At 42.8% G+C, this 24,424-nt stretch overlaps 2 protein-coding genes and 1 non-coding gene across 3 annotated transcripts in view; 1 reads left to right on the top strand and 2 right to left on the bottom strand.

The window, feature by feature from the left end:
- LOC114802238 (zinc finger protein OZF-like) overlaps nucleotides 1–12,018 on the top strand; it is a 51,512-nt gene extending 39,494 nt beyond the window's left edge. Inside the window, exons 3-4 of the mRNA XM_029000952.1 lie at nucleotides 8,032–8,805; nucleotides 11,977–12,018. Of these exons, the coding sequence (XP_028856785.1) occupies nucleotides 8,032–8,805; nucleotides 11,977–12,018 (816 nt within the window). The remainder of the gene's footprint in view (nucleotides 1–8,031; nucleotides 8,806–11,976) is intronic.
- Nucleotides 12,019–13,435: 1,417 nt separating this feature from the next.
- anos1b (anosmin 1b) overlaps nucleotides 13,436–24,424 on the bottom strand; it is a 46,985-nt gene continuing 35,996 nt past the window's right edge. The window contains exons 8-14 of the mRNA XM_028999970.1: nucleotides 20,931–21,066; nucleotides 19,523–19,681; nucleotides 18,330–18,427; nucleotides 15,833–15,998; nucleotides 15,476–15,705; nucleotides 15,238–15,379; nucleotides 13,436–14,406 (exon numbers count right to left, since the gene is read on the bottom strand). Coding sequence (XP_028855803.1) covers nucleotides 15,239–15,379; nucleotides 15,476–15,705; nucleotides 15,833–15,998; nucleotides 18,330–18,427; nucleotides 19,523–19,681; nucleotides 20,931–21,066 — 930 coding nt within the window. The 3' untranslated portion in view covers nucleotides 13,436–14,406; nucleotide 15,238. The remainder of the gene's footprint in view (nucleotides 14,407–15,237; nucleotides 15,380–15,475; nucleotides 15,706–15,832; nucleotides 15,999–18,329; nucleotides 18,428–19,522; nucleotides 19,682–20,930; nucleotides 21,067–24,424) is intronic.
- On the bottom strand, nucleotides 22,017–22,087 carry trnag-gcc (transfer RNA glycine (anticodon GCC)). Its single transcript has one exon. It is a non-coding gene; the product is annotated as a tRNA-Gly (tRNA).

Genomic DNA, 24,424 nt, shown 5'->3' with positions numbered 1-24,424 from the left:
ATAAGTCATAAATACGTAAGTTAATCATAAAATAAATAGTATAAATAAATATTTATTTTATAGTATTTTTATTCACAATTGTATTCAAATAGACAAAGCATATAAAACATAACATATTTACAATAACTTTTCCTTAATTTCATAAATTTTCATTCTGTGTAACAGCAATATTTGAACTTTTGTTCAAGCTGACAAGGGAGGAGGCAGAGAAGAGACAGAAGACGAGGGAGGAAGCCGAGAAGAGACATTGATACAATGGTAGTATGTTCTGACAGCTCAAAAACACCCATCAGATTGTCCAACCATCAGCGTTTTACCTGTTTGGATATTAATGATGACACTTTATTACCCATAAACCATAGGTAGTATGTTCTGAAGGCTAAGAAACACCAAAGAGATTGTCCTACCATCAGTGTTTTTCATTTTATATTATTATTTAAGACACTTTATTGTCTAAAAACCACAAGTAGTATTTTCTGACAGCTCAGAAACACACATCAGATCGTCCTACCTTCAGTGTTTTACCGGTTTGGATATTGATTATGACACTTAATTGTCCAAAAACCACAGGTAGTATGTTCTGACGGCTCAGAAACACCCATCAGATTGTCCTACCACCATTAATTTACCTGTTTGGATATTAATTATCACACTTTATATCCAAAATATAAAGGCCAGATCAGAAACACTCCATGTGTGCTCATTCATAGTTTTGATGCCTTCAGTGAGAATCTACCAATGTAAATGGTCATGAAAATAAAGAAAACACATTGAATGAGAAGGTGTGTCCAAAATGTTGGCCTGTACTGTCCACTGCACAAACGCACATCCTCTTACAAGCATCTAACATGATGTTGTCCTTGTTTAGTGTACAGAAAGTTTTTACAATATTTTTATAATCTGTATAGGTATTTAAGTGTAAGTTTATTATAATTTTTTTTCAATACACACATATATATTTTATATGATTGTACTATCAGGGGTCTGAAACAGCATTTCAATACAATACAATAAATATCTTGAATCTTACATGGATTTGAAAACAGCCACAGTTTTCTATGTGTTAGTAACAGGCTGAAGGCCATCATTTTGTTTTAAAATTGAATGTGAAAATATTATGCCAGGTCAAAAAAAAAATTCTGTTGTCGCTGAACACTACATGTGTTTTTCTGAAGGCAGCTCTTTCTTTTTAGGGGATGGTACCTTGTTCATCGATACCTGAGCGGCTCCTAGCTGATGTGGGAATTTTAAATAAGTCAGCAAGTTTGACATTCCGGCTCCTATTATTCTATATTTTTTTATTTAACCTTACTGCATTTATTTATTTATTATTTAACACCATTTCTTATACATACTTTTATGCAGCACAAATTGAATAAAAATCAAATGAAAATAAATTCACATTTAAAAGCCTAGACAAAGCCTATTGCTGATTTCATAATATAAAAAAAATGATTATGAATCAATCCCACACTGATCACAATCTTTTTTCACTTCTCCCCTCCTGCAAACCACAAACAGCTTCTTCCCACAGGATGAAGGACTGGCTCCGTGAATTCGCGGTGAGATGGTCAGCCAGAAGATGCCAGCAACCTATGAAGCACTGATCCAACTGGTGCTTCGAATCGATCACCACCTGCTGGCGCTCCCGAAAACTGCGCCTCCCACTCCAATCCTGCACCGGACTCCCCGACCTTGGTTCTCACAACCTCAAACAACCGTCACTCCTCCAGACAATCGGGGGGGAATGCAGCTTGGACGGGCAGCCCTCACCAGGTGGTAGTGGCCATGTGGGTAACACACTCGCCTATGAACCAGCAGACCCAGGTTCAAATCCCACTTACTACTATTGTGTACCTGAGCAAGACACTTAACCCTAAGATGCTCCAGGGGGGGACTGTCCCTGTAACTACTGATTGTAAGTCGCTCTGGATAAGGGCGTCTAATAAATGCTGTAAATGTAAATGTAAAATTAGGAGAAACCGCTGCATTTTTCGGGAGGGCTTGAGTGCATACTGCGCTTCCCCCTCACACAACCGCTTAAACTGCCCTATTTGTCCGGAAAACGATCGGAACGGCACAATCAGTGGGCCACTTCTTCCTCATGTTCCGATGCTGACCTCACGACTCGTCCTCCAAGCTGTCCTGGAATTAAATCAGCACGTCGTCTACAACACCGCCTTTGTGGAATCCGGGGCGGCTGGAAACTTCATAGATCACTCATTCATTAGAGCACATCACATCCCCATGCATCTCCACTCACTATCACCTCCGTGGACAGTCCGTACCAGTTTTTTATTACCACAATCATCACCTCAACGCTCCTCCTCGGGTTCCCCTGGCTGTCTCTCCATGAACCTCATCTCTCCTGGTCATTAGGTGTAGTCATTGCCATTGCCACTCCCTTCTGCCACAGCCCTCTCCGTCTTCCACCTCGAATCCAGAATCCACCCGTCCTGTTTTAGACAGCATTCCTCCCTGTTACCACGACCTAGCCGCCGTCTTCAACCCATCCAAAGCTGCCCAGCTGCCACCCCATCGGCCAGGCGACATGGCCATCGACCTGCTACCAGGAACCACTCCACCTAGAGGCCATCTCTACTCTCTCTCTAACGCAGAGCAATTGGCCATGGAGCAGTTTGTGGTCAAGGCGCTTCAGTATGGCACCATCCGCCCATCGACCTCACCGGCCGCGGCAGCGTTCATCTTTGCTTCCAAGAAGGATGGTGGTCTGAGACCCTGCATGGACTATCGTGGCCTCAACAAAAGGATACCATTGCCCCTTACTAACACCGCCCTCAATGTTTTCACAAAGCTGGATTTACGTTCGGCCTAAATCCGAATCCGAATCCGAGAGGGTGACAAGTGGAAGACAGCATTCATCACCCCCACTGGTCACTTCGTTCATTAGTTATCCCCTTTGGACTGTGCAATGCACCCGCCGTCTTTCAGCAGTTCATTAATGACGCTCTCCAGGACATGCTGGGACGGTGGGTGTATACTTACCTGGATGATGTCCTCATCTACTCACCTACCTTGGAATCCCATATCAAACATGTGAGAGCAGTCCTGAAGAGATTGCTCGCCCACCGACTGTACTGTAAGTTGGAAAATTGTGCCTTCCACCAGCGCTCCACCACGTTCCTGGGTTTTACCATCTCGCCCCAGAGTGTGGCCATGGAGCCCAAGAAGCTGGAAGCAGTGGCAGCGTGGCCCCTACCCACGACGCTGAAACAGCTGCAACGGTTTCCAAGCTTTCTACACGCTCTTTTCACCTGACCACACATGCCATCCATGCCGTTAAGTCCCTGTGCCTTCATTTCACCACCGCTCATGTCCTTCATCATCCAGATCCTTCTCTTCCGTTTGTTGTGGAAGTGGACACGTCAGAGGTGGGTGCTGGCATTGTCCTCTCTCAACGCGGTCCGGACCGGGAGTTGCACCTGTGTTGCTTCTTCTCACGGAAGTTCACTCCGACGCAGCACCATTACGGGGTGGGGGACCGTGAGCTGCTAGTAGTCCAAGTGGCCACTCGAGCAGTGGCGACACCCTTTTCTTCAAACAATTCAACTTTAATCTATCTTACCGTCCCGGTGCAGAAACCAAAAAGCCCAACAGCACGCTCCAGATTCCCTATGCTCTGACCCCAAGCCCATTCTCCCCCTCATCGCATCCTGGGTCCTCTCCGGTGGTCCCTTGAGACTAAGGTCCGGGCTGCCCAGACGTCCGACTCTGACCCGGCCAACATCCCACCCTGGCCTGTATGTAACCAAAACCTGCCGGTCCGATGTGCTGCATTGGGGCCACTCCTCTGTACTCTCGGGCCATCCAGGACGTCAAAGGACCCTCTCCTTCATTCGCTGGGCATACTGGTGGCCTTCATTATGGTGGAATGTACAGGCCTACATGGACGCCTGTGACATCTGTGCCCGGGCCAAGACTCCAAACACTCCTGTTGTTGGTCCCCTGCGTCCTCTTTCCATTCCTCATTGTCCCTGGACCCAGGGACTTCATCACCGGACTCCCTGAGGCCAATGGAATGACCACCATCTTGACCATAGTGGATCGCTTCTCCAAGGCAGTCCTCTTGGTCGCCCTGCCTGGCATACCATCCTCTGCCACTGCTGACCTCGCGCTTCAACACGTCATCCGCCTCCATGGGTTCTCCCAGGACATTGTCTCCGATAGGGGACCCCAGTTTGTCTCAGCTGTGTGGAAGGTCTTCTGCCGCCTCATTGGTTCCACCTGCAGTCTCTCTTCTGGCTACCACCCTCAGACCAACGGCCAGGTGGAGAGAACCAACCCACAGATGGGACGATACCTGCGGTGCTTTGCGTCAGACCATCAACGCACCTGGCCCGGTTTCCTCCTTTGGGCGGAGCTGGCCCATAACCTGCAGGTTTCCTCCGCCACCGGACATAACCCATTTGAAATCTGTTACGGCTTTCAACCTCCTATCTTTGCCCACCAGGTGCCCGCAGGTGGGGTCCCTTCGACCCGTTAGAACATCCGTGGCTGCCGAAATGCCTGGAGAACAGCGCGATCGGCCCTCCTCACCGCCACCCGCAGGAAGTCAGCCCAGCATGACCGCCGACAGTTCTTAAATCAGGGCTGTTGATTGGTTAAAAGACCAACATATAAGCTATTGTGAAAGGGGACTTAAAAGATAGTACGCCTCTTCCTACGCATAAGTTACGATCTATAAAAATGCAAACTCTGACCCATGCGTTCGAACGTGAGTAATATACCGTTTAATTAATTTCGTTTTTAGTCACATATTTATAATAGTGAATATATAAGTAAAAACTATTACTATGCAAGATATTAGAGCTGTAAAGTAGAGCTGTAACGCAGCGTCTTTTTGGATTTTATTGTGCACCAAATGGCCAAAGCAGCGTGTTTCGCTTTGTTCAGCAGGGGGATGTAGTGGGTGGATTATGTGGAAAATAGAAGGATTTTCTAACAGAACTGAAACCAACACTTGCCCAGAAACATGAAGTAAGGATGGAGTCAGTGATCTAGCACTTAGTAGGCAGGAGACAGTGATCTGGTGACAGTGACCGACTGGCGTGATGCAGGGCGTCACAGATACATTTTGACCGTCACAGGTCAGACCCACGCAGGAAGTAAACAGAACATAACTTTTAACTAGAGGTGGGAACCTTCACCGGTCTCAAGATTTGATTTGATTATCAGTGCCTCGATTATCGATGCATCGCACAAAACATGCAGCTGACAATAGCTCTACATACCTGAAATATTTAATAAATTATGTTTAACACTTGTGTTGTGTTAGAAAGCTGTTTACACCTGTGGTGTTAGCGGGTCAATTTGGACCCATGATTTAAAAATGCTTAAACATGCTTAAAATCACCAGTTTTCTTCAAATTTTGTTTTCAGCTAATTGCTGGCTTAGTATGTATTCATATAACTGGAACCAGTGTGTGAATAGTTTTTTTAGTTGGCTCCACAGACAAAGTGTTTTAAAATATACCACTCGTTTTTGATTGCAAAAACTGTTTAAATTCACTAAATATATTTCTTTTTCTTATAGACTGAGTAATAATAAACTATAAATGTGTTATAAACTAATATTAGAGTACACCTAACAAAAATGTTTTTTAATTATTTAAAATTATTAATAAAAGTGACATCTTTGGTGTTTCGGGTCAAAACGGACCCGCATAGATAAATGGTAGGATAAAGACAAGAAGTCAAAAAAATGTTTCCATAACCCAAGTCTTGTCTCCCTGTTGTCAAAACGTAGCACTCTTGATAATGCATGAAAGGACTGAAGCAATATTGTGGCACGAAAAATAGGGCTTCCTGACTCACTATGCCATAAGCTGCCCGTAGCTTCATTACAGGATCTGTATACCCCCGCAAGAAGCAACAGTCCCATGTAGGCATCGAGCTGTGTTATTTCCATCTCTGCCCAGCTATCACCAAACACTCTTCTTTCTTCCATGTTGGTCATCTCAAGTAGGATATTCTGAATAGGTCGTGGAAAGTACAGTTCAAATGCTGACTTGATGTCTTGGGCGTGTGACACCACGTATCTAGTAGGCCCTGGAGTCATTCTGAGGATGTTCTCTGTCGGTGCCCTGGATTGGGTTTGAAGAGGGCTTGATAACCATGAAATGTCACCTTTTCTGGACTTGAAAACCTCTTTTTGATCATCTGCGACATCTGGGTCATCCTCATCGTCATTTTGGACCCGTAACACCATATATGTAACTTTTTTTTTTTTGAGACCTTTAGAATTTAATAAAATTGTGAAAACTGATTTACTGCATTTCAATAAGTGTGTCTGAGGATTAGGTGAAGTCTCATTCCAGGACAAAAAAGGAAAGTGTACTTTTTACACAGTTAAACTTGAAAACGGGTCAATTTTGACCCTAACACAACAGAACGGTTAAAAGAACCATGTTGGTGTCACGACGGCGAGCTGACGGGGGGAAGGAAGTGCAGAGGACATAACGAAAACAAGGATTTATTTCTAAACACAAAGAAACAGGGCACGATGGCGGGAAATAAAGGGGATCAACTTAAACCAGCCCGCAGTGGTAAATCCTGCAGGTGGCAGCAGGAGTTTGCAGTGCGTAATTATGACTGGATAATGATAAAATGACTGCAGTGCAGTTTATTCTTCGTTTGCAATGTACTAAAACGTTCATATCTGATTTCTCAGAGGCAAAGAAGAGGATATAGAGTCCATTAAATCGGAACGAAGTAACTTGAAATCATCACCACTGAGGTCTGAGGACATCAATGTTCGCTTAGTTTGGACTGTCCTGCTTCAACACTGATTGGGTCAATCACTTTTGAATGTATTGGCTGTGAAAACTAGGGGGTGGAGACTACGAGAGCGGCGCATTCGACGGTGTTCCGGATATACGTTGGCTTTTTTTAGCCAACGCCGTGGGGAGCGGCGTCTGCCAGCCCCGACGCCGTCAGGAGCGGCGTTTTGAACGGGATTTACGTCGAGATTTACGCGACGTATTGTGATTAGAAAGGCTTGCCATAGATTTACGCGGATATTTACGCGACCGGATGTGACGTTTTATGATAAGAAAGGCTTGCCATAATTGGAGAGCTGAATTGTCAGTAACACCGGCATGAAGCGTCGGAAAGCGGTAAAACAGCCGCCGCTTCATCTTTTAAGCCTCACGACGTTGCTACTCGCGGTTTCTGCTACTCGCGGTTTCTGTTTCCCACCTTTGCCGTGCGCCGCCGAAAGCAAGACACCAGCTGCATCATTAGGACCACGCGGTCGCCCTCACATCGGTCCAAGCGGGCTCGGTCCTGTCCAGATGGTTTTCACCATCTTAACTGGTATCCGAAATACTTTTAGACAGAACTCCTGCTTCTTACACTTTCTAGCAAGCTTTGTGCTGCACAATTACTTTTAATTACGTTTACAGGTAGTCGGGGGTGGGGCTGCCCGCTGCAGTGCCTGTTAAAAATTATTGTAGTCTGCAGGCGATTTCCGTGAACGGGCAAAACAGTGCTAATTGGTATCGAAATCAATACAAATCGAGTTTTTGACAAACCCAACATACAGAACCTTTCTTGCAAACGCACACAAACAGGAATAAAAGCGACAGGAGCTGCTTCCCAAAACTGTGGAATTTACCGCATATCGCCACAAGGGGGAGCTCTACGTATTCACTATGGCCACGGCGTAATGTTTCTTTATCAACAGTTTGCAGATTGGCTGGTTACATTCCTTTTGTTCTTATTGGTCACCAAACAAAGCGTGGATTCCTGATTGGTCGGTTATGTGATGACATTTGCATACAGATACCTATTTAAACGACTGGCAGTAAAAGATGCCTCAGAACCGATTCTTAGTTTTTACTGTTCACGTCTAGCGAGAACTCTGAAATGCATCCAGACCAACAAGCCTGGCCAGTGGAGACCATTCCCCTGGGGAACATCACCCAGGGCAATGGAAGCACCTCCACACACCTCCCAGAACATGGGAAGTGCAAACACCAGTGCAAACAGTGTGGCAAGGGATTTCTTCAGATATATTCACTTACCATCCACATGAGAGCCCACACTGGGGAGAAGCCGTATTGCTGCGCTGAATGTGGGAAAGGCTTCTCGCAAAAGCCAAATCTTAAAAGACACCAACTATTACACAGTGGTGACCTGCCATATAAGTGTGAGACTTGTGGTAGACAATTTTCACAAGTCTCTAATCTTAAGACCCACCAGAGAGTCCACAGTGAAGAGAAGTCCTACAAGTGCAACCAGTGTGGGAAGAGCTTTACACATAAAGCTACTCTGCAATACCACGAGAGAGTGCACACTGGCATTAAGCCACACCAGTGTGACGAATGCGGGAAGAAATATGCGCATCAAACCAGCTTGAAAGCGCACAAGAAACGACACAGAGAGGGGAAGAAGCTGCACATGAAGTGCAACGCTTCAGAGCAGCCGCCGAGCTCCGTGCAGCATCAGCAGAGCTGTTCAGTAGAATCTCAGCTACAGTCCTACCTGAATTTCTATGAGCAAGTCTACGCTGAACAGGACCAGCAGCAGTGGTGTCATAAACAGGGTCCAGGGAACACACTGGTCCAACCACTCTTCAATGAAGAGGAAATCGAGGCTGCGCTGAACATGTCACTACCATCACCACCACTCTTCAATGAAGAGGATTTCCACGATCTGGTGAACTTTCCACCACAACACCAGAACTGTCAGACCCTACAGCATCAGCAGTGGGTTTTCCAGGATCTGTCCCCAGAGCAGCAGCACGCGCTGGCTCCGGTCAACACACAGATGAAGATCGGCCCAGTGAATATCCCTGCAGAAATAACGGCACAACAACCACTGCTATTCGAACACAATTCTTTCCTCTATTTCTGGAGTCCAGACCAAATCGGAAGCGATCAGTCTGGTAAAAATGCTGTAAATGTAATAAAAACAGCGACACAATTGAAATAAAAAAAATACTTTAATTGGAAACTGTTGAAATGACTGAATATGAATAAATATGAATATTGTAAGATGGGGCGTCGCAGGACCATGGCCTTTCTATATTTTTGTTTTGCATTTTTGTTGTGCATGAAGATTCAACACCTCCGTTTTACATGTCTTTTGTCGGACGGCAGTGCAACATTTGCCGGTCCTCCCCCATGCCAAATGTGTGAGGTGTCGGCCGTTGGGACCACCCACTCTCTTTGTCTTCCCCATACGGGAGGCACCGGGGGCGTGACGTCAGAAACAACAGGTTCTGATTGGTCTGTGACAACTTCCTGTAGGCCAGGTGTATAAAAGATCTGTTCACATGTGGGAAAGGGACTGGGCTTTCTTGCTCAGGGTTTTTTCCATCGGAAGCCTTCCTGCTTCCGAGTCTTTTCTCTTCTCCCATTTTTATCCTAGATTTCTCTCCCTCTCTCTCTCTCCTTACTCTTTCTTTCCATTTTAGTTTTCTCTGTAACATTTGTAACTTTTTTACATACAATATTCACATGTAACTGCAATAATAATTTACCGGTGTTAATAAATTAGAAACTGTTCATCCTTTTAACCTCTATTGTGCCATGCCTCTTTCTGCCAGGTAACATCAAGTTGGAGTGGTTTGAATATAGTGCTTTTGTGTGGGTAGAGAGAGTTTTTTACACTCTGTTCTCTCCCCACTGTCTTGTTACAATATGAATATAAATTGGAATAGAAGTGATCTCATTTTTATTATTATTTTCATGTATGTGTCCTCTGTGGTTATTGACTCAGAAATATCCACCTTTTTTATAATAATGTGTAGCAAATTATGTTCAACAAATTAAAATTTGTTATGTATGAGGAGTGTAAATCTTACAATAAGTAAATCATATAGGTGAAGGGAGCAGTTTAACAGGGTACATACGGCAAAGGTTGATTCTATAACATCTAGTGTGTACAGATTAAAGCTATGTATATACATATTGTTTTAAGTTTTATTTATAATCTTTCAATTTTACAATTACCAGCAAACAACACCAAACAGAAGAAAGGGAAAATAGAAGAGAGAAAAAATCACAGCTGTCAATCAATGTAAACCACCCACCAACCTCCTCTCAGTTTTAACACGTCATGTTAACTTGACGTCTATGCTGGAGTCAATCTTAATGATTTAACATATTCCATAAATGGTGACCATATTGCTTTGAAGTTTTCCTGTTGATTACCCTGGCTGCATGTCAGTTTTTCTAACTGCAGCATGGAGAGCATTTCTTTGATCCAACTATTGAAAGAAGGGGCATGTCTGCTTTCCACAGCAAAAGAATTATTGAAGAAAATGCTACTGCCCTAGTTTGAGATGCAGTGAAAATTGTGTCTGGGGGGGAACTCCAAAAAAAAAGAGATATATGGTGTCGGTTCAATCAATTTATTGCACAAAGATGAAATGACTGTAATTTTTTCCAGAAACTCTACAAAGACTGGCAGTTCCAAAACATATGGCTTAAAGTAGCTGGCCCTTTGTGACATTGTGGCCACTCTGAGCTGGTATTTGGGAATATTTTTGAGAGTTTATCTGCTGAGTAGTGCAGGCGATGTAATGGACAGTGTTTAAACTCCTCCATAAGTACGGTTTTAAGATCTCGTTCCCATGCTACTTTAGTTCTCTCCCATGAGGGTGGATGGATACTATAGATATGTAAGAATCTAAAAAAATAGATTCCTTCAGCAGAAAAAAATCTTTCATAAAGATCACGCCATTGTTGTGCCAGGTTTGAAATGCTGCATCATTTTGAGATGGTAAGAAAAGATTGTTGTTTAGAATGGGAGTAAATTAGCTTAACTGTTTGATGCAAAAGTGTTTCCTAAACTGGAAGTGAGCGTGTCACTATAGGCTTAAGGACACATGTGGATGTCAGTGTAAGTGCGGGGGAGCCCATTAATAAAATTAATGGGTACTGCAAAGCTCCATATTGGCCCAGAGAGGACCAAGATTGTGATGGCAAGTATGGATCCAGAATGCCTATGCCTATGTTTGCTGCCCAGTAATAGTGCAGTAAATGTGGAAAACCCATACCACCTGCTGAGTTCTAGAAAGGCATTCCCCATACGTTGGGGGGATTTATTCCACACAAAGGAAGAAATCAAAGCACCTAATTCCCTCAAGACATACTTAGACAAAAAAATAGGAATAATTTGAAAAAATCTAAAAAAAAAAGTTATTTAAAAAATATAAAATTCTTAACAGTTTTCATTCTTTCAACCAGAGAGATGGACAGTAAGAACCACTGTGAAAAATTGAACTTTGTGCATAAACATTTACAGCATTTATCAGACGCCCTTATCCAGAGCAACTTGCAATCAGTAGTTAGAGGGACAGCCCCCCCTGGAGTAACTTAGGGTTAAGTGTCTTGCTCAGGGACACAATGGTAGTAAGTGGGGTTTGAACCTGGGTCTTCTGGTTCATAGTTCGAGGGTGGTAGTAGCCTAGTGGGTAACACACTTGCCTTTGAACCAAATGTGAAAAAAAATACCCTGCAATGTTTTATAGGGTGATGTAGTCCTTTAATATTCCATTTTACAAAGCACAGTGAACCCACTGACTTGCTATGACCAGCCATGACGTGGACAGCCGAAACAGAAGTGCTCAGGGTCACAGTAATGATCGAACAGACACACACCAGAAAATCAACCAAAACAACTCATGTATCCATTCTAAAGGTAGGTCTAGTCGATCATGAATCAGACCAACTGTACAGAAAATACTTAACCAGAAGAGGTGAGGATAATGATCAGTTGCCATCTGATCAATGTTCCTCAAAGCTTCGCCAGATGATGACTCTGGCCTCCTTCGGTGTGGAGGTTTTATCGGTGTTCAGTTGAGTTGAGTAATTCTCAGTCGGCCAGGGCAAAAAGATGCCGAACTTCGCCCGAAGCTGCCGTCCTGGACTTCTTTCAAGGCTGTGTAGCAGATCTGGGCCTCGGGAACTCCTGTTATGTTCCTGTGTGAACCGCTCCTTTCTGCAGATGTGCGATCTCATCCGTGCATGTCAAGAGGTTCTCTTCTGACGTTCAGTCCAGACATCTTCAGTAGTGATGGTCTCCCTGCATTCCTTCAGCTTGGACCTGGCTGTTTTAACGGTCAACCATGGATATCACGCATATGTACAAGCACCCATGTTGTGCCCAACTCAAAAGGATATGTAAAATGTTTTAATTAAGCGGTAATAAAGTCTTATTGTGTTTTTTATGTTTGATTAAAAAGGTGCTCTGTCTGCAACACCATTTTTATCGTTCCTTTTGTCTTGTGTCAATGTTTAAGAGACATGTAGCCATATATGTCAAAAACGGAATTTCGTTGCAAAGTATGCTATTTACAATTGTTACTTTTAACTCTATAAAGAATACATTTTGTTTATGTTTTCTTATTTGAACATATCTAGCATATGTTACAATAATTAAGGTTTTGAATTATATAGTATGCACTGTACATGGTATTGGGTGATCTGTTCCACTTCACCTCAAAAAGATCTAAAATGTTTCTGCCTTTCAGAAATTCTGATGTATAAAGAACTGTGTCCTTGGAATTACGTTGAATACAATTTTATGCGCAGCTTGGCATGCCAAAGATCAGGAGATGGCGTTGCTTCACCCTGATGGTCTGGAAATATATGTATTAAAGGCAGAGTAGTTTATATAGAGATGTCAAATGAAAAAGTGTGACGTTAAATATTCTTTCTGTATAATCAAACAGTGTTCGGTCAGAGGTAGAAAATCGGATGATGATAAGCAAGGAGGCTGAGGATACAGGATTGTGACACTCTCACTGACCATATAATAAACTTAAAGGGGAGCAGATGAGCCTGTTTGCTTTGTATTTGTAAAATTTGAAAGATCGGCTATTCTATGTTTTTGTGTTGTATTGATTACATTCTGCCTCATTGTCTTTTGGGAGATGCTGGTTTGCTGGAAGCAAGCGCTTGGTACCCTTGTACCATGAGGGTGATGGGCAAATCGACCGTTTGTTCCAGTACCTTCACAGTGCATGGCCTGGGAATAAATTGAGATTCTTTCCCCTGTTCTAAAGACTTTTATTACAGAAAGAAAATGAAGAAAATTAATTATATTGTCACAGCTGGGTGCTGCTGCCTGACAACAGGGATCTAATCATGGACAGCGGCTGCTGCTTTGGCATCCATGATTAAGGTGCGGTTATACGGAAGGAGCGTAGCACTATTGCCAAAGCACTCTTTATACATTTTGTCATTTCTAGCCCCTGCAGGACCACAGACAGGCTAGTGGAAATAATCTCACAAATTGACATTTTCATAATAGGGGACCTTTAAGACCATAATAGGGGACCTTTTAATTTAAGTAGAAAATTATAAAAGTGTTATAAGTGTTATGGTTCCTTTAAGATCGTGAAACAGTAGCAGATGAAATTACAGGGGGTTAGTTCATTAAAATATATACATTTACATTCTTCTCAATTCCTATTTGCAACATTCCATCAGTTTTAATATAGCAGTGGCATACACACAATTACACAACACCAAGTACAATATTTACAGAGTGTAGTATACTTCACCATACAACAGTCTTAACAGTGCCACGTGGAGTAACGCTGCTGTAGGCCTGGTCTTTCACCAGCAGAGAAATACAGTGTTTAAAACATAAGAAACTGTATGCATACACATACATAGAGAGAAATATGAACATGATATTTGGGGTCAGGGACACCCTTGTAGTCAGATATGTTTTATGAATTTATGGCCAGGAAACATATCCAGACCTGGAGAATCGTCCACATAGTTTAGAACGTTCTGAATTTCACTGATGACTTGCTTTCATTCAGATTCCATATCTGCCCTCTTTCTGCCCAGAGTAAAAAGCAAACACTGATTTGCCCAGCTTAGCTTAGCTTCTTAACACGTAAATATACATTCCATATAAATATATAACGTACATAGACTGGGATGAGTTTAGATCATGGAATAATATATATAAACAGTTCACAGAGAAATGCAAAAGAAAAATAAAAAAATAATAATTTATGGCATAATCTGGCACACTATTGCTACATCATCTGAAGAGACAACCTTCAGTAGCAATTAAAATAGAATGATTACAATACATATTTCATATGAAAGAGAGAATTATTATAACAAATGCACAACTACTAAATACATCAGTGCTACTCATTTTTACATATTTGAAAATTATGTAGATTGTAAATGATCCATAATTCTACCCAGGAAACACATACAGTAAACGGTAACTGCCAGAACACACTTAAAGGTGGATGACCACTGAAATATTCACAGAAATATGCTTTCATTCTGTCATGCATGGCTAGCAGGGTGAAGAGTACTGGACCAGGACTGGACATCGGGTAGTGGTAGTCTCATAAGACAAGAGGAGGTGGACCAGCAAAAAAAAAAAAAATTGAGAAGGTGTCTGGAAAAAAGACAACGAAACCCTGAATGTCAGACAACTAGCATCACATCAGAGCATTGAAATGCTTGCTAACAGTTGATTTGATGTTGAGAATCTTAAATAAGGAGAGTTTTCCTTGGGTCTGGGGCCTAAAGGGGTCTTTTAGGGACACTGATGGACAAAATTTTGTACAGAACACAAAGGAAGGCTGTGAAGAAATCCCCGCCCTTTTCTAGTGTACATAAAAGCTGAAATGAGCATTCAGGCACAGGGCGGTAAATTTAATCTGTTTGGCAGCAGCACGGTCAAAGGTAAACGCCAATTTTTTCTCAATGATAAATAAAAAATGGCATTTTGGAGGTGAACGCCCGCAGTTAGTAAATGAAAACAGGCTTTGATGTAGCCTTATTCATCATCATAATCACAGCGTAATGACATTCCTGTGTTTGGTGTTCCTGAGCCGCTGCATCGAGGGGTTTTCTGTTGGCATGCCACCCTGCCGCTGAGTTATTACCCCTGCTTAGAGAGTCATTTAGGTTTATGGAGAGTCATTTGACTCCTGAGTGTTAAAAGAAACGTTGTACTGTTGTGAAGGAGTTCAAAGGGAAAGTTACATCACTGGTTGAGGTAAGGTTGGCATCTCTTTCTCATCTACCTTTCTCTCCATTGTAGGTTGCCATTTTCTGCATAGTGTCACCTTGACACTGTCAGATGTTGGATCCTATTTAGCGGTGTCTCCAGAAACACACAGTGGCAGTGCTGACGTTTTTGGTCCTGGTTTCATGCAATTCCCTGCCACGGAGGTTTGTAGGTGTCAGTGTGTGACTTTCTGGCAACTCATTGAAGGCCTACCTCATAGCAACGTGGTGCTGAGCTGTGGGGTGTGGAGAGTTCTGGCCACTAAGGGGCCGCTGCCTCCTGCTGTCAGCACCTGCACCTGTACCCTGTACGTACTCTCCGGCTGCAGATCCTCCACCGTCAGAGAGAGCTGGTCCTTCAAAACAGAGCCACGCAACATTACAAACATGCAGGGCTACATGTGAAGGACCTGTTATGTGCTTGATGTGTTGTCTGATGAAGGCAGACTCACTGGAGGCAGGATCTGGGTCTGAGAGATGAGAGTGTCCGCCGCCACGGCGCCTTTGCTGCCACTAGAGACTCTGGCCCAGGAGAACTGGAAGGCGGTTGTGGGGACAGAGCTGGAAGCCGCCTGAGACACCTGCCAGCTGAAAACACCGTGCAGAGAGCCGTTCACTGACCGGAAAACCGCCGCCAATTTCTCCGGCCGAAGCTGGGCTTTCCTGACCACTAGGTGGTGCACTAAGGCAAGGGGGGGGGGACAAAAACGACTTTTTGAAGAGTTCTATAAACACACAGGACACACATAGTGCCAGTGAATTCAGCAACGATAAGATCAGTGGAATGCCACATGAAGATCACCTCTTACCATTTCTACCACAAGACACAAGTTTCTTCCCTCTGCCTTTCAGAAATGAGCACTGAGGTGTAGTGACTGAGGTTACAGCTTCTGACCTTTGACCCCCAGAGAGGGGCATCACTGCCACCCTGTATTTACAGGCAAACATCAGGCCCGTAATCACAAAATGAGTTCCCTGGGATTAAAAAAAATAATAAAAAGAGAGAGAGAGAGAGAAGAAGGGCAAATGTTTAACAGCACAATTTTGGACATAAATAGACACAAGCAAAGCACACTCTCAGGTATGAGCAAATACAAAGTGAAAACTAAGAACAAAAATAACACAAAGGACTAAAAAGTGCTGAAACAGAACCAAGACGCAGACAGGGAAAAGCAGTTATCTGATTACTGTTATCTTTCCCTGTTTTTATGAGTGAAACTGACATCTCAACGTTTTCACTGCCTTTCCCGTTCCCTGCTGATGGATTTGGAAATCCAGCATTCTTGGCTGCAGTAATGTTTTCCATCCTATATCCATTTCTGAACACTATATGAAAATAATGAAGAGAAAACAAAATGAGACAAATGAAATATGTCAGCCCTGTCTCCAGACAATATGCTGCGTGGGAGCACCAGGCGATTACTGGGGTAGATTGATGGTGTGCAGTCAACATTAATTGTTGATTGCAACCTCAGAAACCTGCGGAAAGCAGCGGGATTATGATGTTATTGCGCTCCCTGAGAGCAAGCAGTTTCAACAGGCAGCGGGTGTTGCTACCAGTCAATCTCCTCGTACAAATAAAGTTCAAAGGTCTTGCACTGATGCATCACCAAATGTTTATTATGCAGATTTATTATTACTGTGGATTTGCGTGTCCTGCTGAGGGCTTGGTGCACAATGGCCTCTTTTTTTTTTTTTTTTTTTTAATTCCACTGCCCATCGTAAGTCAACACACCGCATTCCTACATTTATTAAACAATATTTAGTTTCTATTCTGGCTCCTCTGACTCCCTACTCCAGATTACTAAAGGTATTTTTCAGCCTATTAACCAAGCATGGACAGAAAATTATTAGTATCCTGTGTAGTCTTGACCCAACATTTTGGAGCCCTTTTTATGGCTGTTGCCAAATGCGTCAAAACATATTAACATCAGTATACATAAACTAGCCACAACATTTTTACCACTCTCCTATTATTGAGTAGAACTGTATTTTGCCACTGACACAGCCCTGACCCACCAGGATGGCAGGGCATATATTATCCTAATAAAAGAGGCCACTGCCATTAGCAAATGCTGTTTTCATGAAGGGGTGGACTTGGTCAGTAACATCTGAACTTTTCCCCAAAGCACTACAGTACCAACCCATAGTGCATCCTGCTGACAATATCTTGTGCTGCGCCTGGCCATATACATGATGTAAATGAAAATATGGTCTTCCATTGCTCCATGGGCCATATGACACTCATATGATTGTTGCCACTGTATTCGAGTCAGCATGGGTACCCTGACTGGTCCGCAGATATGCAGCCCCGTACCCAGACAACACTGGCCAACCTGCATTCCTGCAGTTCACCAGTGTTCCCCTCTTGTACCACTTAGAGCCTGACACCTGCAACCAAGTTGCACAAAAAGAAGATGGTTTTGAAGATGGCTATGAAATTTGGCCTTTGTCAGAGTTAAACTCAAACTCCTTACAGTTGACCCTTTTTTAAAAAAAAAAACAGCTTTTAGTAGAACATGCTGTACCTATAACCTAAGATTATGAATGTGACTTATTTCACCTTTCAGTGGCCATAATGTTGAGTAAGAGCCTCAATCCTTCAAACCCTGCAGCCCAAGTTAAATGTGACAGTTTAGTCTATGGCTAGGTTCCTGTCATGACTCCAGTCCATGTTTTCCTAAATAAAGATTCATGTTTGCTATGTTTTGTGCTACCTGGATTACCCTGCTTGTTCTATTCTGTAATTATTAGTGATTCCTAGTATAAATGTATACTAGGCCGTATCCAGTCCTTGATCTGACATTCATTGATTTTGCCACTGTCTTATGTGTGTGCACGTGTGTAAGATTTATAAAATCCCTGTTTGTGAGTTGTGCTTTTTTGTTCTCCTTCATTCCCGCCACATGTTCCGACTGTTCCACCAACTGTCACTTATGTCTACCAAATCTTCTGTTTAAAAGCACACACTTCCAGGCTGCATTTGAAATAGCAGCCATTGTAAAACGTCACTGTGAAGTATTCAGTCTTAGAATGCAGCAGACCTTGAATTGGGACACAGTTACAGTGTATATGTGACGATTGTGTCTGTGCTAAGCTCCATTTTGGACAGACCAGAATGTCTTGAAAATTAACTAAGAAGCTGGTTTGTTGCATTTTTTGTTCCCCACCGCAATCACCTTTTCTACAATTTAAGTATTTATAACTATTAAATCACTTCTGTATAAAATTTTCAGGAAGTGTGTTATTGGCTATTGCCATTTGGGATACTCAACAAATGTTTCACGCATCTCAGCCCAGATCTACCTGTACATTGGCCTGTCGTTCTCTCTTTGTGATGTTGTTGGCACACACTTCAGGCTGCCATCTCAAAAGATAAGATGAGGTGTCCTTCTGGAACTCTCCTGAAACAAAATGACACAAAAGATTCTTAACAATGAAAGCTGGCTCGGACCATCAGATCACTGGCTCTCTGAGATACTGTAGAGGGCCGGCTCCTTTCTCTCCTCTTCCTTTTGTGTTCCTTAGCAACGGTACGTCTGTCGTCAGATACCTCTCCCCCTGAGCCCCAGGTTGTGTAAAAGCCACGCAGCCATCTCTCACATCTGCTTCTCATTTATAAGCCATACTGATATTATTAAAATCTCCCCTCATGTCTTTTCACTCTTTCAAAGAGATAAGAGTAAATCAGCAATCCCTGTTTACGAGCCTCTGCCATTTTAGCGACCAGGGCTTTCTTTGATGGTGCTGTGTCACCAGAAAAAAAAGTATTTTAGGAAAGTGCTGAACCAGCCCAACCGAGTAAATACATAAAAAAATACAAGAAGTATTTATTAAGAACAGCAGCTCAGCAAACGAAGGCAGTCCATCTCATCTTGCTTTGGTGGGGGTGGGAGCAATTCATTTCGCCTTGTACATAATGACTTGCTGAGGCCATCTGCACTCGCTGTTGAAAGCAGCAGCAAATATTTACATTCACTGCAATACATTTCCACGAACATTTTCCCATTTATTCCTTTATGCATCAGATAAATGCAATTTACATTTTGCTTATAACAATGACAATCCTACTGGAAAATACAGTAGCGTGTCTTGCACACACATGGCATTTAAGTATGGAAAATGTAAAGCTTTGTGGGACAGGTGGTTGAAATAGGAGTTTGTTGTAAGCCTTACTCTGACATGGTGATTGTAAATGTACTGGCAACATATTTGAATGCAGGAGATGAATCACAATGAACAGTAACAGAACACAATTATTTAAATGTTTTACACTTGATAACATTGGCCACAGCCTATTTAAAATTTAAGACATGTACAGTACATGCCTGTACTGTATATGCTGCAGGTTTAAACACAATAACTTAAATTAGAGTGTTAGATTCTAAAAAATAGACTATTATTCAATCAAAATGAAAATCACAGTGAAACTAGAAAATCCCATTGAATGTCAGAAGCCTGGACAGATGTTTCGCCACAATAAAAAGAGACATGCTTGCCTTGGAGCTTCCAAAAGACCTTGACCTGCAGCTGGTTGTCGTGGTAGTGAGGGGCGGCCGCCTCGACCCGGATCACACTGGGACTGGAGTGGGAGAGAGGCAGCTCGTTGGAGAATTCCCTAGAGACGGGGCCTTCCGGGCTCTGGGCGCTTGTGGGAGCTGTAATGGGAAGCAGTAGTGAATCTCAGCCTTAAGTGACCTTTCAACAGCACTTCAACCACACACTGTAAAGCTCATGCCAGTTCTTTTCAGCATAAACATTTATTGGTTGTGTAATCATACTCAGGGTAGCTCACTAGGATATTGTCTACATCGGGTTTGAATCATAAATAAACAGTGCTGGCGTCTACCTCCGATCAATACTGTGAGGCTTTTATAAGTCCAGCCATGTTTTAAAATCCCTGAATAGAAATACATCAAGTGCTGGTTAAAGCTGAGCAGGATCCATATAAGACTTATATGGCATATAAAACATTATTAGATGGGTGGGAGAAAAGTAATTGGGGGAGAACTGAAAATTAAATGTTTTTTTAAAGAGAGAGACATAGACCAATTGTGAAAAGGCTTGGGGAATACTGGGGGTACTTTGTAGGGGTCTCACATTTTCACGCTGTACTTAGAACTAGTTTGCAACAACTTGCAACTTCCACTCTCGGCAAACTCTCTGCACTGACCAATACTAATGTAACGTAGGAATTTGCCACTTTAGATAGATGCAGTCAGTTCTTTTCATCTAGGCCTTAACTCCATGCATTACATGATGGATTTATGAAAACCAATTGTATTATTTACTTTGCGGGACAAAAAAAAGAGGACTATTTTTATGCTTTCTAAAGTCCAACTAATGTGATTTATTTTGTGGGGCGTTGCTCCCATTTCAGAATTTAACTTCAGAATTTGGCTCAGATTTTGAAAGCACCTTTGAGACACATCTAACCCTAAGTGAAATGGAAAATGGTACATTTCAAATCTGAAATGTTGAAATGTTACAAACTACATTTGGCTTCTAATTCTGAAAATCCGCACCGCTTTACTGGCACGGCTTTGGGCAACAGTTAAAGCCCGTGCTTAGGTCACTGGACTAGCCCCAGCTGTGTGTGTCTGTGTGTGTAAGATAGACATTAAAGTGACTGCTGGTTGAGACCAGAGCTCCAGTCAGTCCATTGGGCCTGGCTTAATACAGCAAAGTTTTAAGGACTTGAAAAATCTCTTCAGTGCAACTGTTTAACTCAAAGTTAAAGAAAAGTGAAATGAAACATGAGTCTGAACCAACAAAAAAAAGCCTAAGATCTCATTTGAGGAGCAAATTGAGCGTTATGTCCCTAAAAAAACAAAGGTTTCATATAACAATGACTGAAATTTTGGTTTCCTCACATTTATCCAGTGGTGACAGATGGTGAGGCTTTACCTGTTGCCGGCGTGGTGATAGACAGCTGGGTCTTGGCGCTCTTCAAGCGTTTCTGACCCCAGTATGATATGGCCTGGATCTGGACCAGGTACCCAGTGTTAGGCTGGAGCGTGTGCAGCTCAATCTCCGTCATGGCCTGCAGACAGAAACCACTCATTAGCTGCCATTAATAACCAAGGTCTAATGCAGGCTTTCATTCTGTGACTCATTCAAAAGGCTCCTTCAGCTCCAGCAGCAGGGTGCAGACAGGCCTGCTATTTTCATTTCCTTCAATCAATTAATTACAGGGACACATCAGCAAGAGAATCGCGTTACTCTAATTTAGAGGCCAACTGAAAATGAATCCTTAGAAGCTCACCACATGAAGGCCTTGTATTTTGGTCTCTCAGCACCACACGATAAGTGTGACTAAAAAGCTAGTGCTACAGTAACATATCTGGAACGTCAAGACTGAAACACTGCACTGATTTAGATATTGTCCCAATGCTCCATAATGCCAACATCAACCAACTCAATAATCTGTCACATTTTGTGAGACTGTGTAGCCTCTGGGTCCTCAGGGACCAGGATGGTCACACCTTCAGGTTGGGAACTTTAACTTTCTTCATCATAGTTTTGATCTAAAGAGTATAGAAAAGAAAATAGTTATAGTATAGTTTAGTGATGTTTCTAAGCAGTTCTTTGGTTATAAGTTTATATTATAGTCTAATCATTTTGCACATACTAATTGTGTTTGATATTACAATTCTTCTTCCCCTTTCGGCTGCTCCCTTTAGGAATCACCACAGCGGCTCTCCAAACATATACAGTGGGTACGGAAAGTATTATGAAAGTGAAGTGATTATCATTGAGAAACACTACAGCACAGCACACGGTGACACAACGAAATGTGTCCTCTGCTTTTAACCCATCACCCTTTGGTGAGCAGTGGGGGAACGGCCATGAAAAAGCAGTGTGTGGGGACGGTGCTTTGCTCGGTGGCACCTCAGTGGCACCTTGGTGGATCGGGATTCAAACCGGCAACCTTCTGATTACGGGGCCGTTTCTTTAACTGCTAGGCCACCACTGCCCCTAAAACCGATAGGCTGCAATGGCCGGGAACTGAACCCGGGCCTCCCGCGTGGCAGGCGAGAAATCTACCACTGAACCACCAATGCAATGCATGCAAGTAGTCAGACACCCTTAAATGTTTCACTCTTTGTTATTTTGCAGCTATTTGCTAAAATCAAAATTTTCCTCATTAATGTACACAAGCCATATTGACCTAAAACCACAGAATTGTTGACATTTTTGCTGATTTATTGACAAAGATAAACTGAAATATAACATGGTCCTAAGTATTCAGAACCTTTGCGGCGACACTCATATATTTAACTCGGGTGCTGTCCATTTATGGCAGAGAGGCCCAACGGAAGCCTCTCCTCTGTTCAAGACATATGGAAGCCTGCATGGAGTTTGCTTAAAAAAAACCTGACCACCTCCAAGATGGTGAGAAATAAGATTCTTTGGTCTGATGAGACGATGTGGTATGTGTGGAGAAATCCAGGCACTGCTCATCACCTGTCCAATACAGTCCTAACAGTGAAGCATGGTGGTGGCAGCATTATGCTGTGTGGGGGTTTTGCAGCTGCAGGGACATGACAACTGTTTGCATTCAAGGGGAAGATGAATACAGAAAAATACAGGGATATATCCTGGATGGAAGCCTTCTTCAGAGTGCTCAGGACCTCAAACTGGGCTGAAGGTTTACCTTCCAACAAGACAATGACCCTAAGCACACGGCTAAAATAACGAAGGAGTGGTTTCACAACAACTCCATGACTGTTCTTGAATGGCCGAGCCAGAGCCCTGATTTAAACCCAATTGACCAACGTTTACCCTACGTAAACGAGTCTGATTACTTTCCGTACCCACTGTATATAATCTTTATATATAGAAATAAATCTAATAGAAATAAATAGGCATAAATAAATAAATAATCCTCTATTATTTGCAGACTACATTAACGATAAGATGAATTAATACCTCAAAATACAATGGTGAAATGCTGATCAATCATAAACTTCTCAATTATTGTTCTTAAATACTACAGTAATTTACATTAGCTATCAAATAAAGTATACTCAAATATAGATTATGTATGAAACTAAATGTTTAATACATTTACTCCATAATTACTGTAGCATCATAAAATCATATAAAATCATAAAGAAATTACCCCACAAAGGGTGTGCATGACACTGAAAGTGAAAGGGTTAAAACAATCCTGTTATATGGCTTCCCGTCTGTAGGATTTAATGGTGAATAATGAGGTTCTAGTGCTCCGCGCCTCTCCAGATCACCAAAACATGTGTTTCGCTAAGCATGTGCATGAACAAGCCCAGTGGAATTCCTCTGTGTGGATGTGTGTGTTTCCATGTCACTCTTGGACAAACGTGTTATGATTTTCAAGTAACTGCCTTTTTTCCACCGACCGAAACTGACGACAAGTGGGGAGACAGTGGACAGTGGGGAGCACACAGTACATGTCACACAGAACTGTAGTGTCACTCGAGACTTTTTATGTGGGTCTCAGTGGGCATGTGCAGTGTGTTAGGATTTATGTGTGTGTGTGTGTGTGGCATTGAAGCCATGTGAGGGTGTTTGGCACTGTGTGTGAGTTTGTTTATAAGTTGCCTGTATGTATGTCTGTGCTCTTGGGTGTTTCTGATGCTGTGTGTGGCTTTACTCATGTGCCTGGCAAAGTCAATGTGAGTCACTGACTGTGTTTGTATAAGTGTGCTGCTGACAGAATGAAGTATATGTGTGGCAGTGTGTGTTCTTACGACTGTGTGACAGGAGTGGGTGTCTGTGCGTGTTTGTGTGTGCGTAATTGTGTGTTGATAGCAGTGTGTGGCAGTGTGAGTGTGTGTCGCTGGCTCCGCTGCTGCAGCTGCCTCTGTGCCAAGTGGGAATGCAGTGGGAACCCTTGTAAAAATTCCTGACAATCTCCTGCCGAAGGACCCGACTGCCATCGCCATAATGGAAATTGAGTGAAAAAAAAGGTTATGAGATTTTAACTGGATGCAGCCAGTCTCCTTTGTTATCCATTAAAGACTCTTGAGACTCAGGAAACTCTGGGTTCACCGAGGTCACCCGCCTGTCCCCCTACTTCCTGAACCTAACCATATGAACTTTTGTCCTAAAAGGAGAAAACCTGTGCCCTTTCACTCAGTTCCATACATTACATCATTTAAAGAAACGTATGTCTGCGTGCTAAAGGTTCACACGTCCTTGATATGTTATTTTAATGACCATTGTGATTCTTGTATACTGCGGCCATGCAAGAGAAACGTGATGCATGGGCCTCAGGCGAAGCCGGCATGAGAAACTAGCTGGGCTTCATGTGCTCCTGTTCACAGGAATAAACAGTGGTTTTCCGAGCAGACGTTATAGCGTTATAAAAACAAATGAGATAATCACAACCGTTTGAGAGCCGTGGCTGTATAGACGAA

The sequence above is a fragment of the Denticeps clupeoides genome, chromosome 13 (genome assembly GCF_900700375.1).
Source record: "Denticeps clupeoides chromosome 13, fDenClu1.1, whole genome shotgun sequence".
NCBI lineage: Eukaryota > Metazoa > Chordata > Actinopteri > Clupeiformes > Denticipitidae > Denticeps > Denticeps clupeoides.
This window is presented reverse-complemented; position numbering and strand designations above follow the sequence as displayed.